The following is a 23619-nucleotide window of genomic DNA, read 5'->3' as shown; positions in this document are numbered from 1 at the left end:
GAAACTTCTGCCTATTGTCATCGGGGAAGTCTTTTTTCCCCCCTCGCTGGAGGTGGCGAGTTCCGCGCGCGGGTGGGGCGCGTGAGCGTGGCATCTTCCCGCAGCGGATCCTCTCCCTCCTCTCCTCCCCTCCCGCGTCTCTCGGACTGACTTGGGAGCAGAAGGCAGAGCGAGCGGTTGTTTCCTTCCAGAAGTGGCCGGTAAAGCGACCCAGTCATGGCTGTGGTGGGCTTTGATCTAGGCTCGCAGAGCTGCTACATCGCGGTGGCGAGAGCAGGCGGAATAGAGACCGTGGCCAACGAGTTCAGCGACCGATGCACCCCGTATGTAGCCGGCAGCTGAGAGTTTGACGCGGAGGGTGGGCTGCGAGGGGTGCGGGATGGCTGGGGTGACGAATCGCCAGGAAAAGGGGAGGGGGAGGCAGTCCGTCCTCAATAACGGGGCTTGTCAACTCAGAAACGTGGAAATAAACGTTATTTATGGGGATGGGGTTTAACGTTGCAGATTCATTCCAGGTTCTGCGGCTGGCATTCGAGGTTTATGTAGAATAGAATAGGAATAGGATAGAATGGGAATGGGAAATAGAATAGAATAAAATAGGAATAGAAAATAGAATAGAATAGGAATTAGGATAGGATAGAATGGGAATAGGACATAGAATAGGAATAAGAATGGGATGTGATGGGGATAGAATAGAATAGAATTTAATTCTTTATTGGCCAAGGAATTTGTGTGTCCAATTTATTTATTTATTCACGAAGCATTGGACCTTGCTAGACTAGTAGCACTCCCTTTTTATAGCAGAGGTGGGGGGTTATTTTGGTCTTATTTCTTAATCTGTCTCCCCCACCCTTTTTAAGAGCACTTATTCCCTTTTTGTTCAAAGTTCTTATTGTAAGGATGCTTTTGCAAGTTGGTATCCTCTTTGTAAAGGTCTGGAGATTTCTCTGGAATAGTCGTGCCTACGAGCATCCTCCTCCCTTGCCTTTTTACCGCGAGGCAGAAGGCCATTTCCCTCTTTTAAGAAAAGATTGGAGTAATGGCTGCAACCGTCTTTCAAGCCTATGTATTCCCCCGCTGGGGTTATTTTACACCTCATCAGTGTAGCCTTATTACACCCTTTCTATGTAGTTCATGCCGGGGGAAATGAAATGAACAAAAAAACTCAACAACCATCCCACCCTCTCAAAATAGCAGCGAGTAGAGGTGCTATATGACTGGCGGATCTGTTATGGTAGGTAGGATGACAGGGGTATTTTGATTTTTGGTCTTTTCTTTTTGGTGTTAGCTAACGAGTGGGATGCTGCTGCAGTACCTTTTCACAATTTGTTGCCTAGGCATATTCCCCAGATAATGAGCTGCTTCCACTTGTGATGTGAAGGAGGTGGGAGGGGAGGGTGATGAGGGAGGTGGAAGGAGGAGCCTGCTGGTTTCTGAGGAGGCATGATACCGTACCAACTTCAACTAGAATCTGGAAGGTTCTGGAGTTTTCCAGTATTAGATTAAGATAGGAAGTAAAAGATAGGGAAGCATCCCCTCCATCCTGAAAGGTTAGATTTTTCTTTGCCCAGGGCATTAGAGGATCTTAGGGAAGGGGAGGTATCAAACTGACATATCCATGATATTGGGATGTCCACTTCTTTGCATATTCAGAGATTGTTGAGGTGTATTCCTGCAGGAATTAAATTAAAATTAAAATCATGACCCTCAATTTTTAGTACTATAAAATCCAAAATTATGGATTTAATGGATTGTATTTTAGAGTGGAATAGGTAATGTTTATAAACAAGGTGAAAGGGGGTGTCATAGTTTGTAAAGGGTGATTGGACACTGCTAATTCAAAGAAATAAGTATACAATGACATTTCTTAGGATCTATGATATGCAAGCTTGCATTCAAAATTTCAGTATGTAATTAACATAATTTTGATTATAATAACTTTATAATTTTGATCTCAGTGATATGATCCCCCATTTTTAGTTTTTAACTTTAATTGTTCAAATGTTCTAATCTTAATCCTAACAATTAGCTCAATAAACCATAGTTTATTGGAGTCATATATATATTTATTCTTCTTGATTCCAGAGTATAAATAAGGGTGTATAACTTGTTCCAGGCTATAAAGTACCCACTTGGCTTTGGGAAATTTGTAGGAGTCCTCAAAATTTATGATGGGGCCTGAAGAAGAACTACTCTTCTTAAAGCTATGCTATGTAATCCTAATTTAATTTATTATCAGTGCCGTGTATTATGAAGGAGGCAAACTCAACTCAAATTTCATTGTGCTTTCTGTAATCTAGTGGACTGTTTGCATACATGGAACACAGCTGTCTTTAGATTTAAGTTTTTTTTAAAAAAATTCAATTAGTTGAGGGTTGCCCACAAATCCTTGTTTCTCTAAATCACGGGTGTCCAATTTGCATCATCCCATCATCACGTGACTGTTGCGATGTTTTTCCCCTTCGCGGAGCTGGGGTAGGCATATCCTGTGCTTGACATCTGGCCCACAGGCCGCCAGTTTGACACCTCTGCTCTAAATCATGATCAAATGTAGAGAATTCTAGCCTTTAAAACAGTTTAAATTGTCAGTGTTGTCAGATTGATATTTGTTTCTAACTGCATTAATGTTAAAAATTTTAATTTTAATTTTAACACATCAAATGTAAATCTTTGCATAAAATAACTATAATGTTAGCAATTGTTCTTGTTAAGGTATCTGCACTGTTGGCTTATTTGTAAATTCTGCAGAATTTTCAAGGAAATACTAAGTATAATGACTTGGTGTTTTTATACCTTCGTATGTCTTATGAATAAACTTTCCAGTGATGTTGTTTTTATATTACTTTTCAGTTCTGTAGTATCATTTGGGTCCAAAAACAGGGCAATTGGATTGTCAGCTAAAAATCAGGTAAGTTGCATTCTGAAAAGAGCAAGATAAATAGTATTTTATCTTTGGTATACAAATTACACAAAGGTATGATTAATAAATACATCATAGTAATTTTTTGGAGTAAAGCACAAAGTAAATGGTTCTGCTGTACTGTCTAAATCCAAGAACTAAACCATAAATCCAAGATTTCATATTTATCAAAATAGTCATCTTTAATATGTCTTCCAAATATGTTATATTTCCAGTATCCTGCCTTCATATGAAGGGCACTAGATGTTTAGTCATGATCAAGAACCGAACCATAACACACAAGGTGTGTGTGTTGGCATCAGAGGTGGTATTCTGCCAGTTTGGACTGGTTCACTTGAACCGGTAGCGGAAATCGCGGGTGGCTCCGCCCACCAACCCCAGCTCTATGCTACCCCATTTAGGCACTTTTTTAATCCGAAGCACATGCGCGGAAGGCTGATCGCATGTACAGACGGGGCGCGTGCGCTCACATTTGTGAACTGGTAGGGAAGGTAAGTGAATACCACCCCTGAAATTGGTGAGTTCAAAATTAAAATAGGGGGCCAGTGGGTCCCCATGACGCTTCTCTAAATGTAAATGAATAGCTGCCCAATTCCTATGAGGTAGTATAATAGCAGTTTGATCAGATCCACATTTGCTTCAATATAAAAAGAAAAATATAACTAGGGCAAGAAATTAGAAATTTTTTTTCTCTCCTTTCATCCATAAATTTACTATTATATTTTAATTAGCAATGGAAAATTATGTGTGATTTTTTTTTAAAATCACTGATGCTTCTGTCTTTTTTTACAGCTAATTACACATGCTGACAATACAGTATATAATTTCAAGAGGTTCCATGGTCGTGCATATAATGATCCTTTTATTCAGAAGGAAAAGGAGAATTTGAGCTACTGTGTAGTTCCAATGAAAAATGGGAGTGTTGGGATAAAGGTAAAAATGTCAGTAATATATTTACAATTTCCTGAGCAAAAACTAAACCAGTTGTGAAAAGATTATGGAGATGAAACAAAACTAGCATTGACTTGCTTTCTATTTCAAAATAAGGTTTGGGAGGAGTGTTGGAAATTCAGTGTTTAAAAAGCAACAGTGAGGTGTTTGAAATGCTGCTTAGCTTACTTCCCTCTTATTTCTCCAGGTAACATATATGGATGAAGAACATTTATTTAGTGTAGAGCAGATAACAGCTATGCTGCTGACTAAGTTGAAGGAGACAGCTGAAAATAACCTCAAAAAACCTGTAACAGATTGTGTTATTTCAGTAAGTAAAGTGACTAAATTTTAAGTTCAGTTGAAATTTTTGTTTGTCTAATAGTTTCTCGAACAATGTAAGCAACTTTGAATATATCTTGAATCTGAAGGCAAAGTAGAACTGTATGGCAGTGGTGGGTGAGCGTGTAAAACTTCATTTGCATATGTGGGGGAGCTAGGTTGCATGTGTGAAATCATCCCCCCCACCACCATCCTGCGCCGCTGCTGAAAAGTAATATCTAAGGTTTTTAATGTATTTATTCATTTATTATCTCACTTTTATTACTTTATAAATAACTCAAGGCAGCCAATGTTCCTAATACTCCTTCCTCCCGTTCGCCACGCAACAACCAACTTGTGGGGTGAGTTGGGCTGAAGACAGTGACTGGCCCAAAGTCACCCAGCAGGTTTTCACAATATCAAAAAATACACATTGAGTATCTGTTCAAGTTACAAAGACTTAAATCAGATAGTGAATACTTTTAAAGATGATCAAACTCATTTTGTAAAATGCGGTTGGTTTTTTATAGGAACCGATTCCCCCCCCTCCCCCCCCAGCTTCTCAGCAAATGATTTGCTATTGGGTAGTAGCATTCTATATAATAGTTTTGCTATAGTGATTAATGCATTAGGTTAGAAACCAAGAGTTCTAGCTCCGCCTTGGACATGAAACCACTTGTGTGACCTTGGGACCAGCCCTAGGGAGAAAACAATGACAAATATTATATAAAATGAAAAATATCATTCGTTTTAACTTCTATTTTAAGCATTGCTTAGTACATCCCTAAAGGGAAATTATTTCACTCACGAAACGTGAATGTACTTGTGGAGAACTTCATAGCTAGTTAAAATCATGGGACTTTTATTTCAGAGGAATTGAGTTTTAAAACACAACATTTCCCTCATGGATATCTGGTTTACATGGGTGTAATTGCTTTCTTCAGGTGCCATCATTTTTTACTGATGCTGAAAGAAGATCACTGCTTGATGCAGCTCAGGTTGTGGGGCTGAATTGTCTCAGACTAATGAATGATATGACAGCGGGTGAGTAACTTAAGATCACTTCACATTTATTTCTAGCAGAATCTACACGTGGACTTAATAGTTTTCAATAATAAAACTACGTAGAAACCAAGATGATGATAGAATAATAATCCCTTACAGTAATACAAATGTTGCACACTCATCAACATTATTGTCAAGCTGCGTCCCGGGTTTGCCACAGCAGGGAGGAGCAGGACACAGATGACGGAGGGTGTCGGGATTGCTGTCGCAGTGATCATGGAGCACCGGTGACCCTCTGTGTGTGTGTGTGTGTGTGTGTGTGTGTGTGTGTGTGTGTCAGGTGGCGGACATGACTCAGCTATGCGGCAGGGAGGTGTGGCAAGGTTGGCAGCTCCTAGCCACAAGCAGCTTGGCGGTGGCAGGGACAGCTATGGATGAGGCGCGGAGGCATGGCAGCGCAAAGAATAGCTGTTCCAGCCCAACAATCAGCTGGGCCGGAACTTCAGCACATGCTATGTACCGGGACAAGGCCAGCACAGGGAAGATGCGTGGCTTGCCTATTTAAGGGCACTGGGAGATGGAAACTCCCAGTGCTCGTTTCGCATCAAACAGACTTTGCTAACAGACTGCTTACTGACTGTTTTGCTGCTGCATGACCTCATTGTGTGACTGAGTCCAGCTGAATAATCCCAGTGTGTTACCTCACGGATGACATTTTCATCTTGTGTCAGTCTGGAGCTTGGTCTTTTGAGAATTATTAGTTTTCATAAGTCCTTTATGGTGGGCATTGATCTGTTTTTGGTGGTATGGAGCCACAAGAAAAAGACATTCTGCTGCTCCAGCCCCTTTAATCTCTTGGTAATGTGGAAGTGTTTACAAATGTTGTCTGGGAACATGTACCTATGAGTTGTTTCCACATGAAAGTCGTCCAGAAATTACCTTGGGAACCAAACTAAAGAGGCTTTTATAGATAAAAACCAAGAAGTTGAATTCCACATTTAGTGGATGGGAATACAGCTAGTCCTTGACTTACGACCACAATTGAGCCCCAAATTTCTGTTGTTAAGTGAAACATTTGTTAAGTGAGTTTTGCCCCCTCTTACGACCTTTCTTATCACAGTTGTTAAATAAATCACTGCTGCTGATAAGTTAGCAACCCTGTTGTTATGTCTGAATCTGGCTTCCCCATTGACTTTGCTTGTCAGAAGGTTGCAAAAGGTGATCACATGACCTTGGGACACAGCAATGGTCATAAGCATGCACCAGTTGCCAAGCATCTAAATTCTGATCACATGATCCTGGGGATGCTACAAAGGTGCTAACTATGAAAAGTGGTCATCAGGCACTTTTTTCAGTGCTGTTGTAACCTTGAATGGTCACTAAATGAACTATTGTAAGTTGAGGACTACCTGTAAAGCATCTCAATATTTGAAGCCCTCAACTTGTTCAGTTTAGCTTCCATTGGTATGCCAAATTAACATAGTCACTGAACTTTACTGGGACTGTCCTTGAAGACCATCCAAGAGCTGCAATTGGATGCAGCTGTCTGCCAACTAAGCAAAGATGAGTTGCCACAGCTATGTAATACTTGAACTGCAGGATCTGGATTGGTGTGCACATTTCCAAGTCAAGACATTCAAATTCTCCATTGTTTCTCTCCTATGCTAATGTAATTGAGCTCTTGCTGTATATAACACAGCACTTCTCAGCCGTATGTTCTTCAGATATATTAAATCAGCAGTCACCAACTGGTGGTCCGTGACCCACTGGTGGTCCGCGAGAAAATCTTTTCATTTTTGCATTTTTTTTATATTGCACTAAATCAGGGATCCTCAAACTACAGCCCCAAGGCTGGATACGGCCCGCCAAAGGAATGACTCCCATTCGCTGACTGGATGGGGTCCTCCAGGCACTTAGCTTGGCTGCCTATTTAGGATTTTTTTTTTTTTTTTAGGATTTTATTTATGATTTATAGGCCGCCCTTTTCCCTGAGGGGACTCAGGGCGGCTTACAATACACGGGAAGGGGGGTGCAACACAAAAAACATAAGACAGTGCATAAATAAAAATAAAACAATAAAACGCAACTTTCATTCAACATTCGGGTGGGGCGAATCAGAGCCTTATCCCCAGGCCTGACGGGATAGCCAGATCCTAAGGGCTGTGCGGAAGGTCTGGACGGTGGTGAGGGTGCGAATCTCCACGGGGAGGTCGTTCCAAAGGGTCGGAGCTGCTATTGAAAAGGCTCTCCTCCACGTAGTCGCCAGTCGGCACTGACTGGCGGATGGAACTCGGAGGAGGCCTAATCTGTGCGATCTAATCGGTCGAAGGGAGGTAATCGGCAGGAGGCGGTCTCTCAAGTACTCAGATCCACTACCATGGAGAGATTTATGGATGGTAAGTAGCACCTTGAAGCGCACCCGGAGATCAACAGGTAGCCAGCGCAGCTCGCGGAGGATAGGTGTTATGTGGGCGAACCGCGGTGCACCCACAATCACTCGCGCGGCCGCATTCTGGACTAGCTGAAGTCGCCGGATGCTCTTCAAGGGCAGCCCCATGTAGAGCACATTGCAGTATTCCAGCCTAGAGATCACGAGGGCTCGAGTGACTGTTGTGAGGGCCTCCCGGTTCAGGTAGGGTCGCAACTGGCGCACCAGGCGAACCTGGGCAAATGCCCCCCTGGTCACAGCCGACAAATGATGGTCGAAAGTCAGCTGTGGGTCCAGGAGGACTCCCAAGTTGTGAACCCTATCTGAGGGGTGTAAAATTTGACCCCCCAGCCTGAGCGATGGAACACTGGCCAAATTATTGGGAGGAAAACACAACAGCCACTCGGTCTTGTCTGGGTTGAGTACCAGTTTGTTAGCTCTCATCCAGTTCTTAACGGCCTCAAGACCCCGATTCATCACGTCCACCGCTTCATTGAGTTGGCACGGGGCGGACAGATACAGCTGAGTATCGTCCGCGTATTGGTGGTATTTTATCCCGTGCCTCCGAATGATCTCGCCCAGCGGTTTCATGTAAATGTACCTCCAGCCCTTCCCTCCTTGGTAGTCCAGGCACTTCAGTGAGTGTTATGTGAAAATTTGGCTGGGCTCCTCGAAAGGCAGAGTTTGCAGGGGGCCGATCTAGCGGCCGGGCTGGCTACAAGACAAACATTCATTCTTGGCCGTATTTAAGATTCCTAGCTACAATGGAGAGCAAACATAGGGTTGACCCCGGGTACTTCTCTAACAGGCGGCCAAGCTAAGTGCCTGAAAGACCCCATCCCATCAATAATTCATATTAATGGTCCGCATGATTTAAAAGTATGAGTTTGGTGGTCCCTGAGGTCCGAAAGGTTGGTGTGTGTTAGACTACAGCTGCATACAGCTGACTACTCCCTGTGTTAGACTACAGCTGCATCAGCCCTCACTTGCATTTTACTGGGCACACGGAAGTTAACACTGAATTATTTCTTATTTCTTTTTGTTTTACAGTGGCCCTGAACTATGGAATTTATAAACAGGACCTTCCAGTTGCAGAAGAAAAGCCACGAATAGTGGTGTTCATAGATATGGGCCATTCAGCAATTCAAGTATCAGCCTGCGCTTTTAACAAGGGAAAACTTAAGGTAAACTGAGTTTAGAAAAGAAGTGCAAAGTTGGCTTTATATGAAGTCCACTTTTATGGATGGTCCAATGAAGGGCCAATTGTAAACGTGTTGGATTAAATCTGTAGAAATGTAGGTTGAAGTTATCATTCAGCCACAGGGATCATTGGGTGACTTTTGGCCAGTTATTCCTTTTCAGCCTCATCTTCCTCACAGTTTTAAAAAATAGGATATAATTAGAGAATATTCCACTATATCCTGCTTTCAGCTCTCAAGAGAAAAAGCAGAACATAAATAAATAGATAAATATCAAAATAAAAGTGAAGGGAGCGCTATATATTCTCCTAGGTTGTTTCTTGCACATTGAGAAGAGACAGTAAATAGCAGACAGCAAACAGATAAACGAAGAAAGCATCTCTGTGATGAAGTAAAAATGAATGTAAAAGGTAAAATTTGTCTTGGCATTCTAGAGTAAGAAAATGGAAGTGGGGAAAAAAGAAAAAAAATGCATGCTTGCAAAATGTTGCATTGGAATTCATATCTGTCAGGTTTCATTATAGTCTCTTTTGGAGAAATACATAACTTGATTGGATGGGTGGAAACGTCTGATTCCTGGCCATTCTGTTTGCCATGCCTTGAAAACACTAATAAATCCCTACTTAAGCATTGACATTATTCTTAAAGAATGTTAGGTAGTGGGATCATCTCTTTGGCTTAACATCTGTAGTTTCATACATGGATGATAACGGTATAGATGATAACAGTAATTCACATTCTGTTCTTTTTCTTCAAATTAGGTTCTTGGCACAGCTTTTGATCCCTTTTTGGGAGGAAAAAACTTTGATGAAAAACTAGTGGATTACTTCTGTGGGGAAATAAAATCCAAGTACAAACTAGATCCCAAATCAAAAATACGAGCCCTCCTTCGTTTATATCAAGAATGTGAGAAGCTGAAAAAGTTAATGAGCTCTAACAGCACAGATATTCCACTTAATATTGAATGTTTTATGAATGATACAGATATCTCTTCAAAGATGAATAGGTAAGTGAGGAATGTGGCTAGAGTATTTTTTTTTAAATCATTTTGCTGGTTCAGACTGCAATCTAGCTGTTTCGTCTTTTCTCCCACAACGGCCAGTCAGAAGAACACTGAATGCAATAGAACCTTCTTTCTCTTGCTTATAAATTTTTGTTCAGTTCATAAATATAGAGGCTGCCTCATATATAAATTACAGTTGGGAAGATGTTGCTGTCATGCTGAATCCATAGAGACCTTGTTACTTATGACTTCCCTTTGTACTCTAGAAGCTCATCAAATTTATTAAAAAAAAACTTATGTTGATGTAGATAAACTTTGCTTTGAGAACACTGTCTTGGATATGGGCATCTTATTGTTTCTCATTGCTGCAGAGGATTTTATTATTCTCTATTACTTTTCAAGTTTTGCTTTGATCCGGCCGTTCAGAAACTTAGTACTCATTCCTTTGTTCACATGTGTTGTTGTCTATAGTATACATAAACATGCCAGGTAATCTACATTCAAAACACGAATGAGAAAGCTATCAATTTCCTTAGTCTTCACAACAGGCATTTTAGAATATATTATTCTTAATACCTTCTCACTATTTTCATAAAGCTGTAGGTTCAAGTAAACAACCTTTCAAGGCTAACTGGGATATTTGGAATGTTGAGCATTTGTTGTAACATTTTGCCATAAGAGAATTGAATTGAATTGAATTCTTTATTGGCCAAGTGTGATTGGACACACAAGGAATTTTTCTATGGTGCATTTCCTCTCAGTGTACATAAAAGAAAAGATACATTTGTCACGAATCATCAGGTACAACACTTAATGATAGTCATAGGGTACAAATAAACAATCAAATCATACTAGAAAACAAACAGTATAAATCATAAGGATACAAGCAGCAAAGTTATAGTCATACAATCATAGGTGGGAGGAGATGGGTGATAGGAACGGTGAGAAGATTAATAGTAATGCAGACTTGGTAAATAAATGGGCATTGTTACTCAGTTTTCAGAAATGGTTTAGTCTCATTTTAGAACATGGTTCAGGGTCAGGTTGGACTAGTTCTGGAGTACTTAAGTGGCTGTTTTTGAAGTTGGGATGGCCCATTCTTAAGTCAGAAAATTTGTCACATTTTTCATACCTAGTTATATGTTTTTTATTTTAGATCCCAATTTGAAGAATTATGTGGTGATCTTCTGCAAAGAATAGAGATTCCCCTTCGATCCTTGATGGATCAAATCCAACTCAAAGTAGAAGATGTAAATGCTGTTGAAATTGTGGGTGGAGCCACACGTATGCCAGCTGTTAAAGAGAAGATAGGGAAGTTTTTTGGCAAAGATGTCAGTACAACCCTGAATGCAGATGAAGCTGTTGCAAGAGGCTGTGCTTTGCAGGTATTTCCAGGAAATCAGTTTTGAAATCAGAAGTAGGGCTGGGTGGATAAATATGTTTAGTTCTCTTCACAAATTCATCCAAATCTTTTTATGGCTTTTTTGCATGCAAATTAAGCAGAAAGCAAATGATAAGAACAAGGATTAAGCTAACCTTGTTATCATTGCTTATTTGTACTTAAATACCACTAGGATACTGAACAATTGATTATTGTGGAAAAAGTCTCCATGGAAAAACTGTTTATTTAAAGTCAGGCTGAAGCAATAAGAAAGCTTAATCAGTACTAAATTTATTTTCATGAAGTAGTTGGTTTTTAAAAGAATAGATTTTGGAAGAAATTGTAATTAGGCATGGCCAACAGTGGTGGCGCTTAAATAATGGTGCCTCATAAATTCTGTAATCTTTTCTCTCAAGTTAAAAATAGGGAACTTGATAAAGATATACATGGATTCCAGTAGAAATAATTCCCCTTTCTATAGGGATTGTTGGTGTAAAAACATGTTCTCCTGAATAACATCTGTGTTTTTCTTTTCTAAAATAGTTTTAATTTAATAATAAGCAGAAAAACAAGAATCTTTTGACACATAAAACCCTATTAAGGCTATTAGTTCCTTCCTTAAGCTGGATTTCAGATACCAATTTAAAAGTTTGTGGATCCATATCATCTTACTTAATTTTAAACCATTCTTTCTTTAAGGTTTTGCAAAAACCTTTCATAATTGCAGTTTTAGGCTAATGGGATTACTGTATTTTTCGGAGCATAAGAGCCCCCCCCAAAAAAGGGGGGGTCTTACAAGGCATTAAATGCCTTATGAGGCATTTTTGGCCTCATGAAACCCTGCCCCGTGTATCCCATTTTTCTCAAAAATGGATGCACAGAGAGTTTGGGAGGCCTGCAAAATGCTCCTGGGGGCTGGGGAGGGCAAAACTGAGCGAAAAATTGGCCCATTTTTTGTTCAGTTTTATCCTTACCAGCCCCCAGGAGCACTCTACAGGCCGTTCAAAGTCTCTGCACGCCCCATTTTTTGCTCGTTTTTGCCCTCCCCGGCCTCCAGGAGCACTTTGCAGGCCTCCCAAACTCTCATTTTTCACAAAAAAACGGGGTGGGCAGATGGTTTGGGATGCCTGCAGAGTGATCCTGAGTGTCGGGAAGGGCAAAAACTTTTTTTTTTAAATTTACCTCTTCAGAATCTTGGTGCGTTTTATAGTCTGAAAAATACGGTAACGGGAAAATTTTGCTCTGTGGATAATAGTAAGCTTAAATAAAGAAAAATTTGATAATAGTATTTGTTGAAGAAAATATAATTTATTACTCTGCTGATATGTTATAAATCTCCTTTGTAACATTAGGCTTCGTAATAAATAGGCAGAACACTTTTTTTCAAAAGTAAAATTATCAGTTCTCACTTTCTCTTATAAACTACTTTAATCTGACTTCTTGGAAAGGCAATAACAAATCGCCTTGTATTGCATTTTCCTTTTCCAGTGTGCAATTCTGTCTCCAGCTTTTAAAGTTAGAGAAATCTCCATCACAGATGCAGTTGCATTCCCAATATCATTGATGTGGAGTACAGAGACTGAAGATGGGGATGGGTGAGTCATGATATCAAATTTCATGTTTCTCTGCAATAGCCCTGTAATGTAAATACTGCCTCCTAAATGGAAGCTATCACATTTGACTGAATCCTTACAGAAGAGTCAACCAAGAAATTAAGTCATAAATATTATTGAGTAGTCAGTGATCCCAGTTCAGTGGTAGCCACTTGAGCCACCTCACTTGAGGTGAGGACAAATTCAGAAATCTCCTTGATCTCCTGTCATAGTTTTTGTAACAATTTCATTCATTCAATTCAATTTATAGAGCCGTCTATACCACCAAGGCTTGTAATAGTACAACTAAATAGCAGTTGCAATAGTGATATGTGAACTGGAGCAGGTCTTCTCATGCTTGTTCACATACCTTTCAAAATGTATTTGAACTCATTTGTCACCATCATCTGTGACATTGATTTTAATACTCAGCCTTTTAGACAATATAAATTTGTCAGTTGTATGTTGCAATTATACTAAATCTTTCATATGAGAATAAATTGGCAGGTATGACTACATTGCCACATTCAGATCTTAATTATCTATTGCCTGAGGCTTCAGCTTATTTGCATTGGATTTTCTGGAATAGATATTTATAAAAGGGATTTCTCATTGCAAGAGCTCTTGAAATGAGTGGGAACTATGCGAACATTATTTGTTGCCTTCTTATTTTGTTCATGCTTGATAATTGTTGTTAGTTGCAAAGTCATGTCCAGCCCATTGCGACCCCATGGACAACATTCCTCTAGGCCTGTCCTCTACCATCCTCTGGAGTCCATTTAAGCTCACGCCTACTGCTTCGATGACTCCATCCAGACACCTCATTCTCTCTCGCCCCCTTCTTTTGCCTTCCACCTTTCCACCATTAGGCTCTTCTCCAGTGAGTCCTTCCTTCTCATTAGGTGGCCTCATTATATGAGTTTCATCTTCAGAATCTGGTCTTCTAGAGCAGTCAGGGCTGATCCATAGAACCTTGATAGTAGAATATCCTAATAGCAAATTCCTTTTGTTCTCAAAATTATTAACAATTAGGGAAAGAGTTATACTGAAATGTTATACTTATGCACAAGAATTGAAATGTTAGATTATTCTCTCACTATATCCAATCAGTGTACAAGGTAGAGACTAATACGGGCTGTAGGAAGGAATTAAAAAAAAACAATTTGAAGGTGCCCCTCTCACACCCACTCTCACAGCTCACACCCACTCTTAAAGCCCTGGGCACAATACAGCTCAATGCCATCCCAGAGCCGAAAGGGATTCTGGAATTGAGGATAAAATGTTGCATGTATTATCTTCTGTACTTTTTATTTAGTATGCATGCTATTTGATTAAAATGGGCAGTCATATAGGACTCATGAATAAATAGATAATTAAACAGTTAGGATCTGGCAGAGCAATAATAATACAATAAGACTACTTTTACATAGCTACTTCCAAATCCTTTTCCTCCTTAATTTAACTAGGATTCATGAAGTTTTCAGCAGGCATCATGCAGCTCCTTTTTCCAAAGTCTTGACATTTTACAGAAAAGGACCATTTGAACTCCAGGCATTTTATTCTGATCTCAGTAATGTCCCATACCCTGAAAAAAAGATAGGTAAGTGCTTGTATATGTAATAATCTCTAGACGTTTTTAATATTATTGGATATAGGAGGGATATTTTCAATATTTGGCAATTCAGGAATATAACATTGTGTCCCCATTCTGGCCCATGCCACATCAGGGGTGATTTGTTTGTGAGAGAAAATATCCTGATCTGAAAATAGTTTACATGTTCAGATTGATTTACTTCCAGAATCTGCAGATCGTCTTAAAATGGCACAGGCCAGAGAATGAAGCAGAACATTCTGGAGTTTCCAGGAATGATCTGTTCCTCAATCATGACATTTTCATATCATTGTTAGAATAGCTGAATAAATTAACAGCAACAAAAATAACTTCCATAGGAAAGGATTTTAACTACGTTCATAGACAATACAGGTACTCCTCGACTTACGACTACAATTGAGTCCAAAAGTTTTGCTGCTAAGTGAGACAGTTCTTAAGAGAGGTTTGCCCCATTTTATGAACTTTATTGCCACAGTTGCTATGTGAATCTCTGCAGTTGTTAAATTAGTAATATGGTTGTTAAGTGAATCTGGCTTCTTGTCAGAAGGTAGCAAAAGGAGATCACATGACTGCAACTGTCATAAATATGAACCATTTCCCAAGTATCTGAAATTTCATCATGTGATCATGGAAATGCTCAATGGTCGTAAGTGTGGAAAACAGTCATAAGTCACTTTTTTCAATGCTATTATAACTTTGAACAATCACTAAATGAATAGTTGTAAGTCGAGGACTACCTGTATGTATTTATTTTACTGTTTTGTTTATGCAACTAAGTGAATTCTGAATGAATAACTTTTATTTGTAAAACGAGTATTTATAAAAGGTCCCCAAAACTTGCAATAATATAAGTGAAAACCATTGTGCTGTATGCTGTTACTGTAGTCACTGATGCTACTTAAAGAGAGCTATGTAGAAAAGCATTATTTAAAAGAAATAAGACAGTTAAGTGCTGGCTGATAAACTTTTGAAGCTACAGGCAATAGCAATAGCAGTTAGACTTATATACCGCTTCATAGGGCTTTCAGCCCTCTCTAAGCGGTTTACAGAGTCAGCATATCGCCCCCACAGTCTGGGTCCTCATTTCACCCACCTCGGAAGGATGGAAGGCTGAGTCAACCTTGAGCTGGTGAGATTAGAACCGCTGAACTGCAGATAACAGTCAGCTGAAGTGGCCTGCAGTACTGCGCCACCTCAGCTCTTTTTATAAAATGAAAATAGTTTTTTTTTCCCATAGAATTATATGCCAGTATGTTTGGGAGAAAATTGATTTGCTGCTAATAAACATAGTAGCAGTATTATACATTTCCATCTGTCATGAATTCCATTATTGTTACTTAGCATATTATGTTTAGCGTATTTTAGCATTCATGATCAGAACAGAAATTAATTTGGAACATTCCCTCTATTAGTACAAAATACGTCTTGATAATCTGCAATTTTGCAACATACAGCACTAAATTAATAACAAGATTATATAACAAATCATGGGTGGGGTGGATTTTCTATCTCCTAAAAAAACAACTTGCTGTAAGAAACTCTTAACAACTTCATACTTTTGGAAATCTAACCTTTTCTTATATATTTGTGATTGTTTTCTTGCATTCAGGCAAATACATTATCCAGAACATTGCAGCTCAGAATGATGGAGAAAAAACTAAAGTCAAAATTAAAGTTCGCATCAATAGCCATGGCATTTTTAGTGTCTCTACTGCATCAATGGTGGAGCAGATGAAAATTGAAGAAATTGAAAGCCTCAATACTGAGGCTGAAATAGAACCTCAGAGTCAAAAACCTGAGAACTGTAATGTAAGTTGGTCTCCTTATATAGAAAATTTAGAATATTCTTTATTAAAATTAGCGATGGTAGCATTTCAAAACATAATAATCAAAATGCATTAAGGGTGGGCAGTAGGAACATTTGTTGTTTCTTGAAATTTTCCAAATTCTAAACAGGGATGGATGAAGGTACCAAGTGCAAAAAACTGTTTAAAATTGAGTTTAACCTGAATGGGCTTCAAACAAATGTTTGCAAACTATCAACAGAGAACAGCTATTGGAGCAGTACAGTTATTACAGACTGTAATTTATTTTTGTTTTCCTCGGTAAGGGATTTTGAAACTTTAATCCGCAATATCTGAGAGCACAAGATTATCTAGCAAAGTTCCCAGGGTTTATTGATGGACTATGGCAGCGATGACGAACCTATGGCACGCGTGCCACAGGTGGCACATGGAGTCATTTGTCAGGGCACATGAGGCGCTGCCCTGTCAGCTAGCCAGCGCGCATACGCATGCTGGCCAGCTGAGTTCACCCCTTTTTAAAGCCATTTTTCGCCCTCTCCAGGCTCCAGAGGCTTTATAGGAGCCTGGGGAGGGCGAAAAGAGCCTCCCCCGCCCCCCTGGGGGCCCTCCAGAGGCTTCATGAGCTTCCCTGAAGCCTCCGGAGTGCAAAAAACCGGCCGTACAGGCAAACTGGACATTCAGGAACACACTTCTGGTTTGCTTGGAGGGTCATTTTGACAGCTCTGAAGGCTTCAGGGAAGCCTCCGGGGGGCGGGGGAGGCTGTTTCACCCTCCCCAGGCTCCTATAAAGCCTAGGGACGTCGAAAGAAGCATGCAAAAAATGGGGGGGGGTGCCTGTAGTGCGTGCATGCGCACTGGGGTGTGTGTCGCACATTGCATTATGGGTGCGGCACACCCGCACATGACACCCCCTGCACTCTCCCCACTTATGGCACGCGAGCCAAAAAAGGTTTGCCATCGCTGGACTAGGGGTTCTATACATCATGAGTTCAAAGTGCTGACTCCCTTCTGCTACGAGTCTCAGTTAACGGGTAATTGGGGGAAATGACATTTTGTAGAATTGCTACCAATCAGAATAGCTGTTTGATACTGAGTGACAAATTTTTCTGCACCTTGTCTTGGAATAATTCAAAAGCGCCTGGGTATTAGATAGCTTATTCATTAAAAGAAGGCATTTCCAGCTCAAATCTGGGAAGAGAGATCATTCTGCAGCATCAAGAGGACAGTTAGAAATTGTGATAGATTATATAATTTTCTCGGTATTAGTGATTCATCTATCTAGGAACCCAGAACAGAAAGAGAGAGAGAGAGAGAGAAATTTGCATCCATTTTATGATGTGCAGAAATCCTCCTTTGTATTTCAGAGGTATCAAATGTTAAGTGTATTTTGGTTCCTTAATGGCTTTTTGTTGTTACATTTTCACATATTTTGTGCCTGGGCTCCCATTTCAGAAGAATATCCAGCAAGACAACACTGAGGTTGGACCTCAGTCCCAGGTACAAACAGATAGTCAGCAAACATCACAGCCTCCCCCTTCTCCTGAGGTTCCCTCTGAAGAAAATAAAATCCCCAGTGGTGAAAAAGTGAGTGTCTTTTAAATATGTTCTGTTGGAGGGGAAATGTAAGCCTACATAAAAGTAATCTCATATAAATGATAATCTACTGGTGCTCTGGCAAATCCGCATTAGCTAGATCTCATGGAGGTGCAATGTTGAAATTGCACCCAAGAGAAAAGTACAATACGGGGGCAAACTGGATTCTGTTATACAGGTTTTTTTTCCTTTAGGTCCTGATGTAATTGTGGTATTGTTCACTCTAGGGAAATGAAAAGAAAAGTGATCAACCTCCAGATGCTAAGAAACCCAAAATAAAAGTGAAAAATGTTGAGTTGCCTATTGAAGCTAATTTAGTATGGCAGCTTGGGAAGGATCTGCTGAATATGTACATTGAAACAGAGGTATGTTAAATGATCTTCAGCATCTATATTCTGGTTTTTTTTTCCTTTTAGTTGCAACTTTGGTTTTAGGAAATGTGTTGTTGTTAGATGCGAAGTTGTGTCCGACCCATCACAACCCCATGGACAATGTTCCTCCAGGTTTTCCTGTCCTCTGCCATCCTCTGGAGTCCATTTACGCTCATGCCTACTGCTTCAATGACTCCATCCAGCCACCTCGTTCTCTGTCGGCTCCTCCTTTTGCCCTCAATCTTTCCCAGCATTAGGCTCTTCTCCAGTGAGTCCTTCCTTCTCATTAGGTGGCCAAAGTATTTGAGTTTCATCTTTAGGATCTGTATTGAGGATCTCCTAGGAAATGTATTGAGGCTAATTAGTAGCTGAAAAAATAATTGAAAATGAACATTTCACTGATCAGTTAAAACTGTTGAAGATGAGAGTATGTTGATTTTTATAAGAATGATGGGGTCATTTCCATATTTATTAGATAGAGTTGTTGATACAATTTTACTCATGTTTAGGGTTGTTGACCCTGACACCATGGGAAATTACTATGCAATCTAAAACCTGATTGATTAGGTATTGTACACCAAGTGTAGATTAATTTCTTGCCCCTCCATGAGTGGCAGTTGACTTAGTTGAATCCGTTCCATGAATAGGAGGGGTATGGAGTCCAATGAATGTTCAGCCTTTACAGCTTACATTTTGTTAATTGCCAAATTTTACCTCTCTGTATGTTGATCAAAAATATTGTATAAATACTCAAAGCCTACAATAAGTGCAGTTGACATTTGATGCTGTAAACCTGGTCAATCTTTCTGTGCATGTTTTTAGGTGCTCTTGTTATTGTCATAAATTTGTTATGTGCGATAGAATGCTTTTTGCTGCATTATTATCTATCAAAGTTAGTGTTTAAATGAAAATCACAGCTTTATAACGCAGAATGCGTTTTGCAAATCATTCACTGAGTTGTTAATAAAGCCTTTGAAGAGATTTAATTGAAGAGGCAATTATACTGTACTACTTAATATTGTTCTGATTACTGCTTTTTTGTAAATAGGGCAAGATGATAATGCAGGACAAATTGGAGAAGGAAAGAAATGATGCAAAGAATGCAGTTGAAGAATATGTTTATGATTTTAGAAACAAGCTGTCTGGACCCTATGAAAAATTTGTGTGTGAGGAGGTAGTTGTTTTATTTATTTAAAATTATTTATTTAAAATATATCATCTAGAAAGCCAGTTTAGGATATTTACAGTGCAAAAATTAAAAATAACCACTCATTAATAGGACAATCATTTCATGTTCTGGGTAGTAATTCTCTGGGTAGAAGTGCAACATACTATAAGGTATCTGATTGAAAAAGGGTAGTTCATTTAATCTTCATTTAAAGACATTTACACTGGCTTTAGTTTTTATCATCACATCTTTCAGTGGCAAATTCTTAAATTTGCATTTAAGATTCCATTGTTCACTTCTATTCAGAATATGTACCACCTTTCTGCTTGTTTACTCATTTTCTTCCTCAAATGTATTGATTGTGATTACTATTTTATATATGATTAAGAGCAATTTTGTATTATGAATGCAACTAATCAACTATTAGCTGGTGGGCAGCGATGATAAATAAATAAACTTGTTATTCTTGTTTAGGATCGCAAGAACTTTTCTATGCTGCTGTCAGAAATAGAAGATTGGCTATATGAAGAAGGAGAAGACCAAGCTAAACAAGTCTACATGGATAAATTGACTGAGTTAAAGGTATAGCTAACTTTCATTTTATATGTTGCGATTTTAAAAGTGTTACTGATTGCTGAAATGACCTGTTCCTGTTCTGATCTCTTTTAGAAATTTGGGACTCCCATTGAAATCAGATATCAAGAAGCAGAAGAGCGGCCAAAGCTGCTAGAGGAGCTGGGGCATAAGCTTCGCATATATGCTGGGATTACAGAGGAATATAAGAACAAAGTACATAATTGTAGTTATAATACACACTTGAACTGTGAAGTGGTCTGAATTCTTTTTGTACAATGTATTCTGATCAGTGGGGCATGGCATTACTTAACCATTGATAATTTTTTTACAGTTTACAGTTATATAGACCCCACTGCTACCAAAACAATAAGTTGTAAGAAATCCCAGATTTCAGAGAATTATCCTGAAATACCCTGGTTATCATTCTGGTGCGAGACAGTGGGGCTTTTTCAATAGGTGGACACAAAATAGAAAATCGAGTTTTAATAATTAGGCTGAACTGTTCTAATTAGCTCACCGTTCGGCTAAAATGAAACCTGGAACTTTTGATTGTTGCAGGTTTGTCCAAGACAAATTCCAGAAGAATGTTGTGAGGATTGTTGTTCATTGGTCTCCAGATCCAAACCTGCCCGTTTTGATCTGTGTACAGATAACTCAAACCTGGCAAATAGCTCATCCATGAGCTATTTGGACTATCCCTAAAAGTCACTCATAATGCGAAGTGCCAGCCAAGCAAATCTGATTCCTAATCTAAACCTTTCTGGCTTGGTGGACAAGCAAAAGGGGGTGGTTTGAGGAGAGGGTGGTTCTGTGTGAGCTACATGTGCACAATGTTCTCCCATCATTTGCAGAGTCTGGTTCCTGGCCCAGGGGCTGGGGACCCCTAATCTAAAGTATAACAATCTAATGACTCAGCTAGCTGCAGTTCTAAAAAAAAATCTCAACAATTTAGTGATTGCTTACCTCACTTAAGTAGTGAGCCAACATAATAAGCAATCTTATTTCTTATATAAAAAGTCAGAAATTTGGATGTATGGAAGTGTGGCCTTATAATAAGTGGCTTTGATTAGACTGAGTGGAAGGAACAGTAAAAATATACGTGATTAACTTACATTTTGAGTTTAAATTAATTATGATTATTTATATTTTATAGTCACCCATGCCCTGGTCACCTCCCATTTGGGTTATTGTAATTTACTCTACATGGATCTGCCTTTGAAGAGCATCCAGATGCTTCAGTTGGCTCAAAATGAAGCAGCCACATAGTGAAAGCTGCACTGGTTGCCAATTTGCTTCTGGGTACAATTCAAGGTACTGGCTATCATTTTAAAAAGCCTAAATGGCTTGTGAACTGGTTATTTGATGGACCTTCTATCCCAGAGCTGGGTTTTTGCCATTTCGGCGTGGATCGGGCGAACCGGTAGTGGCAGCAGCAGGGGGCTCTGCCCACCCACCTGGACACTTCTGTGCAGGCGCAGAAGTGTCGCGCACAAGCAAACATAGTAAAAAAGAAATGGAAACTCACCATTGATCTCTCCCCAATACCTGGCCCAACAAAGCAGAAGGGCGGACATATTGCAGGTCCCAACTATCAAGGAAGTACATATGGAGTGATCTCAAAAAAGCTTCCCGCCATTGGAACATCATTCTTTCAGGGATAAGATTGGCGCCCGCCTTATTTTTCCACAATGCCTTGAAGACATGGTTTTGTCAATGGATTTGGGAGCCTCGGAGCTGATCAAGTGACTTATCTGATTACTGTTATAGGGTATGATGGGGGATAGCCTGGAGTTACTGTATGTGAGTTGGGGGGCTATATACATTTGTTTAATAAATAAATATTATTGGCAAATAAAATAGCCCTTAATTGGTGAACAAGAATATTAGTGCTGATACTGAAAAACTTGAGGTAGCCTTGGAAAAAATGCTTATAGCAATAACTAACATACTGCATTTTTGTTTCAGGATGAGAAATATATTCATATTGATGAAAGTGAAATGAATAAAGTAGAAAAGTGTATCAATGACACAACAGAATGGCTAAACAACATTATAAATATCCAAGCTAAACAAAATCTTGATCAGGATCCTGCTGTGCGTGTAAATGAAATCAGAAGAAAACTGAGGGTACGTTTTAATTATGATGCAGATCTACATGCCAAAGAAAAAGATAAATTCCTTGAAATCACATAATGTTTCTTATGATCCATTTTTCTGGTCACGTCTAATTTAAATCTGGGTCTCAATAAAAAAAGGACAGAGCATAACAAAATATAATGGTATTAGAATAAAATTAAATAGTTGCACTCTCTCTCTTTATTTCTTATATGACTTATGCCAAAATGAGGTGGGTAAATTGAGCAAGATAAAAATGAGTGATGTCTGGTATTATTATTTGTTTATTTAATGTCTACAAGTATGTATTGTAATTTCTTCAGTTATTGAGAATCAGTAGGGCTCCTGCATTTCTTAGTAAACATACTTGTCCTGCAAAATAATTTTAGCTTTACTTTCAGTCATCACATCTAACTCAAGCCTAAATAAAAGCAAAATGTTTGCTTTTTGGACTCACGCGGGGAGTTGCATTGTGTCACTCTTGTAATGTTTCTCTCTTGTAGGAAATACATGGTTTATGTGACCCCATTGTTAACCAACCAAAGCCACAAATAGATTCTCCTAAACAGGAAGCGCCACCAGATGCAGCTTTGATCAACAAAACTGAAGAATTAGAAGAAGAAATCAAAAACATTGAGACCACGCAACAGAATGGCGATTGCCATATGAATGAAAGCCCAGTTAGCATGGACTTGGACTAGCTTATTGCATTTCAGCGGGAAATTTCATTGTGGTAACATGTATTATGTGATACTAGGGAACATATGTTTGAGGAGTTATTTATATTTTGGAATTCTGTTGTATTATGTGGGGAATGAATATATTTACAAGCTAGAAGTTGAAAATCATGATCATTTTAAAAGGAAAATTGCCTTGGTAACTTTCAGATTCCTGTGGAATTGTGAACACTGACTAAAATCTTCTGTGCAGGAATTTAACCCTTTGTATCAATTAAGGCTAAAGTATCTTGAAATTGTTGCAAAAGGCACAGCTCCTTTGAAATGAGTGCACTTAGACCTTTTGTAGATGCCAAGGTAGTTTTTCTTTTTGTTTCCAATTTTGTTATGTTTCTTCCATTGAAAAGGCATTCGGTCAAAAAACAAAATGAAAGCCAAGCTTTAAAAAGTTATTTCTATCATTGTCGGAAACATTTGCTTAGAAGATGAGGACAAGTATGTGAAGCAGCATGCACAATTGCTTACATTTCACTTTCGTGTGTGGAAAACCAAATGAAGGTATAATACATGGGTTTTGTTGTTGGTTCCTGTGATGCCTTTAGTGAGCTTTAATAAAGTTCATGAAAATGGTTATAATTCTTAAAACATTGCCTTTGTTTGTTTGTCCTACTCAGTTTCCTACCTTTGCCTTGGAAGCCAACAGTTAGTAGGACATAATATTTTTAAAAGTCTCATTTAAATTCAATCAAAATTGAGTATTTCTTTGCTAAACTGATTCCATCAATAGACATGCAACAAACTCCAGCTCAAGCTTTGATCTCAGTTTCTGGCCTCTCTGGAAAGACTGTCCTCATCTTCACATTGAGAGTTTACTACATAGTGAGAAGGGAAGTATACAAGCAGCACCCATTCTGTTCTTATGA

At 39.1% G+C, this 23619-nt stretch overlaps 1 protein-coding gene across 3 annotated transcripts; it reads left to right on the top strand.

Annotated features, from left to right (window-relative positions):
- HSPH1 (heat shock protein family H (Hsp110) member 1) lies at positions 1-23341 on the top strand. 3 transcript variants are annotated; one of them, XR_015697465.1, is made up of 18 exons: positions 1-323; positions 2851-2908; positions 3713-3853; positions 4059-4181; positions 5116-5215; positions 8655-8788; positions 9565-9809; positions 10963-11191; positions 12676-12782; positions 14246-14379; positions 16001-16200; positions 17649-17780; positions 18017-18154; positions 19209-19334; positions 19803-19910; positions 19998-20117; positions 21058-21215; positions 21870-21996. XR_015697465.1 is itself a non-coding variant. In XM_014063189.2 (18 exons), exons 1-18 carry the CDS (start codon positions 217-219, stop codon positions 22718-22720), a joined length of 2562 nt encoding a protein of 853 aa, XP_013918664.2. In that variant the 5' UTR covers positions 1-216; the 3' UTR covers positions 22721-23341. The 3 variants fall into 3 exon arrangements, 2 of the variants coding, with proteins under 2 accessions (XP_013918664.2, XP_087577399.1); XM_014063189.2 differs by lacking the exon at positions 21058-21215 and adding an exon at positions 22523-23341 and having other exon boundaries at positions 21870-22031; XM_087721273.1 differs by lacking the exons at positions 1-323; positions 21058-21215 and adding exons at positions 1142-1234; positions 22523-23341 and having other exon boundaries at positions 21870-22031.
- Positions 23342-23619: the final 278 nt, after the last annotated feature.

Source organism: Thamnophis sirtalis, unplaced genomic scaffold (assembly GCF_051295495.1).
Source record: "Thamnophis sirtalis isolate CommonGarterSnake01/CBP01778 unplaced genomic scaffold, rThaSir2_p1.2 scaffold_8, whole genome shotgun sequence".
Lineage (NCBI taxonomy): Eukaryota > Metazoa > Chordata > Lepidosauria > Squamata > Natricidae > Thamnophis > Thamnophis sirtalis.
This window is presented reverse-complemented; position numbering and strand designations above follow the sequence as displayed.